Source organism: Ursus maritimus, unplaced genomic scaffold (assembly GCF_017311325.1).
Source record: "Ursus maritimus isolate PB19 unplaced genomic scaffold, ASM1731132v1 scaffold_9, whole genome shotgun sequence".
Taxonomy (NCBI): domain Eukaryota; kingdom Metazoa; phylum Chordata; class Mammalia; order Carnivora; family Ursidae; genus Ursus; species Ursus maritimus.
The window spans coordinates 17,926,017-17,935,445 of record NW_024427107.1 but is presented as its reverse complement, the minus strand read 5'-3'; the positions used below and the strand labels follow the sequence as shown (position 1 = coordinate 17,935,445).

Sequence of the window (9,429 nt, the reverse complement as noted above, 5' to 3'; positions counted from 1 at the left end):
TCTGCAACTCTGTGTCATTTATGGGAGCATTTAGGCCATTCACATTAAGAGTGATTATTGAGAGAGATGATTTTAATGATGTCATGTTGCCTGTAAAATCTTTGTTTCTATAGATTATAAATTTCTGTTCTGTATCACTCTTGGGGCCTTTTTACTTTTATAGAACCCCCTTAATATCTCCTGTAGGGCTGGTTTCATGGTTACGAAATTGGTCAGTGACTGGCGATTCTGGAAGGTCCTTATCTCTCCATCAATTCTGAATGACAGCCTTGCTGGATAAAGGATCCTTGGCTGAATGTTTTTCTCTGAAAGAGCTTTAAAAATGCTCCCCCAACCCTTTCTCTCATTCCAGGTCTGTGTAGACAGGTCTGATGTAATCCTAATATTTTTGCCTTTGTACGTGAGAACTTTCTTTGCCCTGGCCGCTTTCAATACTGTATCCTTGGATCTAATATTTGCGAATTGCACTATGACGTGATGTGGTGTAGATTTGTCGCGGTTGATCTTGGGAGGGGTCCTCTCTGCCTCTTGGACACGAATGCTTGTTTCCTTTGCTAGATTAGGGAAGTTTTCAGCTACAATTTGTTCAAATATCTCTTCTAAACCTTTCTCTTTTTCCACCCCCTCGGGGATGCCGATGATTCTGACATTGGAGCATTTCACTGAGTCAGTAATCTCCTGTAACCTACATTCTTGAGATTGGATTTTTTTGAGCCAGGTTTCTGTTTTAGCTTTCTCTTCTACCATCCCATCCTCCAATTCACTAATTCGTTCTCCTGCCTCATTTACCCTGCCTGTCAGATCATCTAGTTTTGACTGCATTTGATTCATAGCATTTTTAATGTCTGCCAAATTTGCTCTCATTTCCACCCTTAGAGATTCTATATTCTCATTAATATTTTTTTCAAGTCTACACATCATCTTGACCATTGTTACTCTGAACTCCATTTCTGATAATTTGGTTATATCCATATCCATCAGTTCTGTGGCAGAGGCTACAGACTCATTATCTTTTCTTTGCTGGGGGGGATTTCTCTTCCTCGTCATTCTGATGAGGAGAGGTTAAGGGGTTGTCCAGAGCCCAAATTATTGACCAGGACTCAGGCAGTGTGCTCTTGTTTTATAGGGACCTTAGGGATGTGGGCTTCTTGATTTTTCAGCCTGCCTTCTGGGGGCGGGGCCTGCCACGCTGATACTCAGGCAACCCTGTTTGGGTAGAGTCTCCCTGTCCCATGCGAGGGGGGATGGGGATGGGCACACTGTGAGCCAGTATTTCCAGGCTTTTGTTCTCTGGCCGGCTTTCCCTGGCAGTTTGCTATGACTCTTCTGAGAGTCAGAGCAGCAGTGGTCAAATCCCAGCCTCTGTCTCAGAACAGAGAGATTGCAGTCCTCTCTCCACTGAGCTCTTCTGGCCTCTTTAACTCTGTTTCTGTTGGTGCTGCTAAAAACCCTGCAGCATCCCGGGTTGTGTGCCCCACAGCCGGCGTCCCAGCCCTCACTTCCAGGGCCGGCACATCTCTGTCCTTTGTGTTTCTAACACCGCCAGCCGCCCCCGCGCGCGCTCCAGAGCTCCGTTTCAGTGTGGTTCTCGCGCACTCTAGGGCTCCGGTTTTCAGACTGGTCGCGTGCGTTCCCAGGCTCACGTCTCAGTCTGCTCTCTCGTGGGTGCTGGTCCGCGAGTCCGCCTGCTCCCCAGTGCAGGTGGCTACCGCTTCCCGGCGCCCAAGCGCATCGGCTCCCTCCCCCTTCCGTTTATCTTCCAATATCTGTGCATGGTTTCACGGCTCCCCGCTTCGTACCTCAATACTCAGTCCTGGGAATGTTCATTTGTATAAATCCAGGTGTATCTTCCTACATCTCAGGCTGATTCCGTGGGTGTTCAGGATGGTCTGGTACCTATCCAGCTCGACTCAGGGGACCAGCTGAAAAAGGGGACCCCTACTGCTCCACCATCTTAACTCCTCTCCACACTCTCTTTTATTTTTATTTTTTCTGGTTTAACATCTCTTCTGATTCGTTTAGTGTATATTTCTCTGGGGTCATTGTTGCCGTTTTATTTATTTATTTTTTAAGATTTTATTTATTTATTTGACAGAGATAGAGACAGCCAGTGAGAGAGGGAACACAAGCAGGGGAAGTGGGAGAGGAAGGAGCAGGCTTCCAGCGGAGCATGGAGCCCCATGGGACCTGGGATCACACCCTGAGCCGAAGGCAGATGCTTAATGACTGAGCCACCCAGGTGCCCCTTTCGTTGCCATTTTAGTACTTTGTTCTTTTGTTCATCTATTCTTCTCTGACAGAATAACAAGATGAAAAAACTCATCAAAAAAAAGAAAAAAACAAGAGGCAGTAATGACAGAGACCTAATCAGTATGGACATGAGTAAAATATTGAAACTAGAGTTCAAAATAAGAATTATAAAGATACTAGCTGGGCTTATGAAAAGCATAGAAGACACTAGGAAAGCCTATCCTGGAGAAATAAAAGAACTAAAATCTAATCAAGTCAAAATTAAAAAGGCTATTAATGAGACTAATAAAAAAACATGGAGGCCCTAACTGCTAGGATAAATGAAGCAGAAGAGAGAATTAGTCATATAGAAGACAAAATGATGGAGAATAAAGAAGCTGAGAAAGAGAAAGATAAACAACATCTGGATATCGAGAGGAGAATTCAAGAGATAAGTGATACCGTAAACCAAAACAATATTAGAATAATTGGGATCCCAGAAGAGGAAAGGGAGGGCAGAAGGTATGTTGGAGCAAATTATAGTGGAGAACTTCCCTCACGTAGGGAAGGAAACAGGCATTCAAGTCAGGAGGCACAGAGAACCCCCCTCAAAAATCAGTAAAAATAGGTCTACACCTCGACATACATATAATAGTGAAACTTGCAAATGTCAGAGACAAAGAGAAAATTCTAAGAGGAGCTCAGGACAAGAGGTCCATAACCTACAAGGGTAAAAATGTTAGACTGGCAGGAGACCTACCCACAGAAACCTGGCAGGCCAGAAAGGACTGCCATGATATATTCCGGGTGCTAAAAGAGAAAAATATGCAGCCAAAAATACTTTATCCAGCAAGGCTGTCATTCAAAATAGAAGGAGAGATAAAAAGCTTCCAGGTCAAACAGAAACTAAATGAATTTGTGATCACTAAACCAGCCCTGGAAGAAATATTAAAGGAGATCCTTTAAACGAAGAGAGAGCCCAAAAGTAACACAGGCCAGAAAGGAACAGAGACAATATATACAGAAACGGGCACTAAATCCATATCTTTCAATAGTTACTCTGCTTATAAATGGGCTATAGGCCCCAATCAAAAGACAGGGTATCAGACTGGATAGAAAAGCAAGACCCATCCATTTACTGTCTGCAGGAGACTCATTTTAGACCCAAAGACACCTCCACGTTGAAAGTGAGGGGATGGAAAACCATTTATCATGCTAATGGACAGCAAAAGAAAGCTGGGGTGGCAATTCTTATTATCACACAAATTAGATTTTAAACCAAAGACTGTAATAAGAGATGAGGAACGACACTGTATCATAATTAAAGGGTCTATCCAACAAGATCTAATAGGTGTAAATATTTATGTCTCTAACATGGGAGCAGCCAAATATATAAGGCAATCAATAACTAAATCAAAGAAACACACTGATAATACTACATAAGAGTAGGGGACGTTAACACCCCACTCACTGCAATGGACAGATCATCTAAGCAGATGATCTACAAGAAAACAAGGGCTCTGAAAGACACACTGGACCACATGGACTTCACAGATACATTCTGAGCATTCCATCCTAAAGCAACAGAATACACATTCTTCTCCAGTGCACATGGAACATTCTCCAGAACAAATCACATCCTAGGTCTCAAATCAGGTCTCAACTGGTACCAAAAGTTTGGGACATTCCCTGCATATTTTCGGACCATAATGCTTTGAAACTGGAACTCAATCACAAAAGGAAAGTTGGAAAGAACTCAAAGATATGGAGGCTAAAGAGCATCCTACTCAAGAATGAATGGGTCAACCAGGAAATTAAAGAAGAATTTTAAAAATTCATGGAAACAAATGAAAATGAAAATACAACTGTTCAATATCTTTGGGATGTAGCAAAAATGGTCTTACAAGGGAAGTATATAGCAATACAAGCCTTTCACAAGAAACCAGAAAGGTCTCAAATACACAACCTAACCTTACACCTAAAGGAGCTGGAGAAAGAACAGCAAATAAAGCCTAAACCCACGAGGAGAAGAGAATTAATAAAGATTAGAGCAGAAATCAATGAACTAGAAACCAAAACAACAGTCGAACAGATCAACGAAACTAGGAGCCGGTTCTTTGACAGAATTAATAACATTGATAAACCCCTTTTATCAAAAAGAGAAGAGAAAGGACCCAAATAAATTAAATCATGAATGAAAGAACTCATGACCAACACCAAAGAAATACAATTATAAGAACGTATTATGAGCAACTATATGCCATGAAGCATATCTAGAAGAAATGGATGAAGCAATATGAAGCAATCTAGAAGAAATGGATGCATTCCTAGAGACATATGAACTATCAAAACTGAACCAGGAAGAAATAGAAAACCTGAACAGACCCATAACCAGCAAGGAAACTGAAGCAGGAATCAAAAATCTCCCAACAAACAAAAGAGTCCAGGGCCAGATGGTTTCCCAGGAGAATTCTACCAAACATTTAAAAAAGAACTAATACCTAATCTTCTGAAGCCGTTTCCAAAAATAGAAATGGACGGAAAACTTCCAAAGTCGTTCTGTTAGGCCAGCATCACCTTGATTCCAAAAGCAAACAAAGAACCCACCAAAAAGGAGAATTACAGACCAATATCCCTGATGAACATGGATGCCAAAATTCTCACCAAGATACTAGCTGATAGGATCCAAAGGTATAGTAAAAGGATTATTCACCATGACCAAGTGGTCTTTATTCCTGGGCTGTAACAGTGGTTCAACATCCGTAAGGAAAGGACAACAATCATATAATCCTCTCACTAGATGCAGAAAAGGCATTTGATAAAGAAGATGTGATATACATATATAATGGATTATTCAATCATCAAAAAAAAAATGAAATCTTGCCATTTGCAACAACGTGGATAGAACAGGAAGGCATTATGCTAGGCAAAATAAGTCAATCAGAGAAAGACAATTATCATGATATCTCACTCATATGTGAATTCAAGAAACAAAACAGAAGATCATAGGGGAAGACAGGAAAAAATAAGACAAAATCAGAGAGGGAGAGAAACCAGAAGACTCGGAAAAAAATGAGGATTGCTGGAGGGGAGGGGGGCTGGGTAACTGAGTGATGGACATTAAGGAGAGCACATGATGTAATGAGCACTTGGTATTATATAAAACTAATGAATCACTGACCTCTACTTCTGAAACTAATAATACATTGTATGCTAATTAACTGAATTTAAATGAAAAAAAATTTAAAGAGTAAAAGCATATTGGTTAAAGAAAAAGCCACTTTGCCAAAAAAGAAAAGAAAGAAGGAAAGAAAAAGAAAACCTACCACATACTACAAACACAAACAGACTTAATAAATCATATACTACTTTGCATTAGTTGCACTGAGTCCCGCCACTAGGATATAATTATTTAACTATATTTCTTTTGGGGGAAAATATATTTCAATATTACAATTTCACCAACAATCTGTTAAAAACTTTTCTCAAAACTTTTCTAACTATCCATTCTAATAAATGTGATTTTACAATAAAGACTCATTAATCCTGTTTCAAAACTGTAGAATTACTGGATAGGTTCTGATTCACGTATAATTCCTTTTCCTGAACACAAGAACAATAAAACAAACAAAAAACGCAAGTTGAAACTTGCCTTATATGAATTTCATCATCACTGTCCATGTGTAGCAACCGCCCTTGTAGACGCCGTTCTTCACTACGAAGCTGTTTTCTCATTTCTGATAACTCCATAATTACATTTTTTTTCTCCTCTTCAAATCCACATTAATAAGTAAAAGATAAGACAGGTATAAGAACAGAAGATTAAACATTCAAAACACAACCTGACTTATCACAAAACTAAAATGCTCAGAGACACATTTTTATGAGTTATTTTTAATGTTTTATAAATACAGATCGTATTTATGAATATCAATAAGATACAGGAACTACCAGACTTAAAAAATATTCTTGGGGTGGGAAGAGTACAACTATAAAGAGGCAGCACAAGAGAGTTCCTTTGTGGTGATGCCACGGTTTGTTTTTTTTTTTTAAAGATTTTATTTATTTAATAGAAAGAACATGAGCAGGGGAGGTGGCAGAGTGTGAAGGAGAAGCAGACTTGCCACTGAGCAAGGAGCCTGATGTGGGGCTTGATCCCAGGACCCCGGGATCATGACCTGAGCCAAAGGCAGACACTTCACCACTGAGGCACCCAGGCGCCCCTGATACCACAATGCTATACCTTGATTGTGCAGTAGTCGCACAAATTATACATAATACAAATGCACAGAACCACACACAAACACATATCAATTACTTTGTGTTAAAATTGTGAGACCTGATGGAGGTCCATAGAACATACCGATGTCAATTTCCTGGTTATTGTTTTATATAAGATAGTACCACTGAGGGAAGCTGCAGGAAGGGTACGCAGGACTTCACTATGCTCTTATGCAACATTCTGTGAGTCTATAATTATTTCAAAATAAAAAGCTTAAAAGGGAAGTATTACAGGTTACAGACTTAATAATTAACTCTACCTTCTGCACGGAGCTGGTTTCGCCTGGCAGGTACCGGAGGAGACTGTGCCCTGGATATGGAATTTTCCTGTTTAACAATCATAACAAAGATATACTCAGTATGTCTTCCCTACTCAGAAGCTTGAAAAGAATAATTTTATGAAGTAACTATATGTAAAAGAAACCAGATTTTCCACTGTCCTACCTATATACTTACCTACATGTATTTTTCCTTCCCATCACAATGGGAAGACAAAGACAATCCCATCACCTGTTCTCTGCACCTGTTAAGTGACTCCCACCTCCTCCCATCACTCTTTTCTCAGCTTATGCTTAAAAATCTCTTCCTTCTTGGGGCACCTGGGTGGCTCGGTTGGTTAAGTGGCTGCCTTCGGTTCAGGTCATGATCCTGGAGTCCCAGGATCGAGTCCCGCATCAGGCTTCCTGCTCAGGGGGGAGTCTGCTTCTCCCTCTGACCCTCCCCGTGTTGTGCTCTCTCTCAAATAAATAAAATCTTAAAAAAAAAGCAAAAAGCAAAAAACAAAAACCCTTCCTTCTTAAAAAAAATTCTTATCTCCTCCATCACTATCTACTGTCCCTTCTCTACTTCCCTCTACAGCCATCCTTTCAAGAAGAATAGGTACAACACGGTGTCTACTTCCTCATGCCTATTCCCTCCTCACCACACAGCTACTGCCTTTGCTTCCATACCCTATCACTCCACTAACACAGCTCTCACCAAAGTAACCAGGTGATCCCCAAGTGACACATTCAATGGGCATTTTACACCCTTGTTTTACTTGGCCAGTACCAACTGATATAGCCATTCTCTGTCACTTTCTCTGTCTCTATTTCCTTTCTCTGTTTCTTAAATATTTAATTCCCTGGTGTTCCATCCTCAGCCCTCCTTTCTTCCCCCAAACTATTCCTAGACAATTGTATTAATCTGACGAGGAACAATGTTAATGGCTTCCAAATCTACAAAACCAGTCCAGAGCTCCTTCTTTACCCACAACCCATATTTTCAACCACCCACTCTATATAAATCTCATAAGAAACTGGAAAGTTGTCACTGATGCCTACACCCCACACACACAGTCTGTAAATGCCATTATTTGTGTCTCTTGAGTAGGTCTTGAATTTGTCACCCATTCTCAGTTCTTAATGTCACTGCCTTTAAGTCCTGAAAGTCTCACAAATGCACTTCTCCAAAAACCACTGTAACTTCTCTCCATGTTTATGGTCTTACCAGCTTCTAAAATACATCTCCACACCAGTGCCTGAGAACATTATTTAAGACAAATAGGGCCATTCTCCAACTTATAACATGTCATTCTCCTACTGAAAGTATTACAAAGCATCCCCGTTCATTATCTACCACAGACCTACTAAATCGGAATCTCAGAGGGTGGGATTCAGGACAATGTTCTAACATTTGCTTTGTCTATTCTGGTAATTGGTTCATTTGGTATCTACTCTTCTATGGGAATAAAGTCAAACTCCATACAACATCCTACTTATGTCTTGACCTCCACCTCTTTTGTCACCCTGGTCAGGCATTATGAGGCCAGAGCAAATCATGTTGTATTCTTCTCCATGTGTGCCATACGGATTACACTTCCTTCCATGATTTTGCACATCTCCTCCTCCTCTTTACTGAAAATTCCTACTTATTCTTCACGAGTCAACTCAAGGATCAACACTTCTGGAACATTTCCCCAGCATTCTTTTGATCATAGCTCAGTCTAAAGCATAAGGGACTTCATTAGCATAAATATAGCTAGCCAGACAATATATTATCAAAGAAAAGGCCTTCTTGAGAGGGCTGGATACAAACCATTTGCTTAATTATAATCTGTCAAAAGAATTTACACTTCATGGCACCAAGTATTATCAGTTACAGCTGATGCAACAAATAAATTCAAACATTATCTGTATTTCAGATCTGAAAAAATGTAAACAGCTAAATATGATGAATAAAAAAAACTCACTCAATTCCCTAAATTCACCTAAAATAACTTAGCTAAGATTAACAAATCAAAAGAAAAAGTATATACCTGAATAAAGGAACTTATAATGCTGTCAACTGAAGGAGGTCTTTGAAGTCTACTTGCAATTTTGTTCTGAAGAGCAGGAACTACAGGAGAAGGCTGTCTCAAGCGCTGGGGGAAAAATTATACATATATATGTATGTGTATATATACACATGCAAACACATACAATATAAACACATATGTATATATACACACACACATATGTGTATGTATACATATATATGCACCTGTGTGCACAAACACCCCTAATAGTTAACAAGACCATTTAGGAAGTTCAAAATGCTTTTGCTTTTATTTAGTAAAATACTTTTTACCAAAAAAAAGTCAGAAATTCAATTATGTAAGATCAAAAACATCAGTTATGATAACAATATCAAAATCAATTTATGTTTATTAAAAACCAAAGGACTCTCAGGACAAAAAATTTCAACAAACTTAAGTAAAGCAACAGCATACCAAATATTAGGAAAACAACAAAAACAAAAAATAGACCTAAGGTAAACACTTGTCTTAATAACAAAAAGAAATAGGACAAAACAAAAAGCAAAAATTCATCTCTGGAAAATAATATAAATCAACCTCTAAAACCTAGATCCCTTATCACCAAGAGCATCATGATGAGGGAA

General features: G+C 39.4%; 1 protein-coding gene across 9 annotated transcripts in view; it reads right to left on the bottom strand.

Annotated features, from left to right (window-relative positions):
• CSPP1 (centrosome and spindle pole associated protein 1) overlaps positions 1-9,429 on the bottom strand; it is a 146,217-nt gene that overhangs the window by 21,268 nt on the left and 115,520 nt on the right. For all 9 annotated transcript variants that reach the window (XM_040625621.1, XM_040625622.1, XM_040625617.1 and 6 more), the window contains 3 exons: positions 8,807-8,911; positions 6,771-6,837; positions 5,882-5,999 (listed from right to left, as the gene is read on the bottom strand). In XM_040625621.1, the coding sequence (XP_040481555.1) occupies positions 5,882-5,999; positions 6,771-6,837; positions 8,807-8,911 (290 nt within the window). The remainder of the gene's footprint in view (positions 1-5,881; positions 6,000-6,770; positions 6,838-8,806; positions 8,912-9,429) is intronic.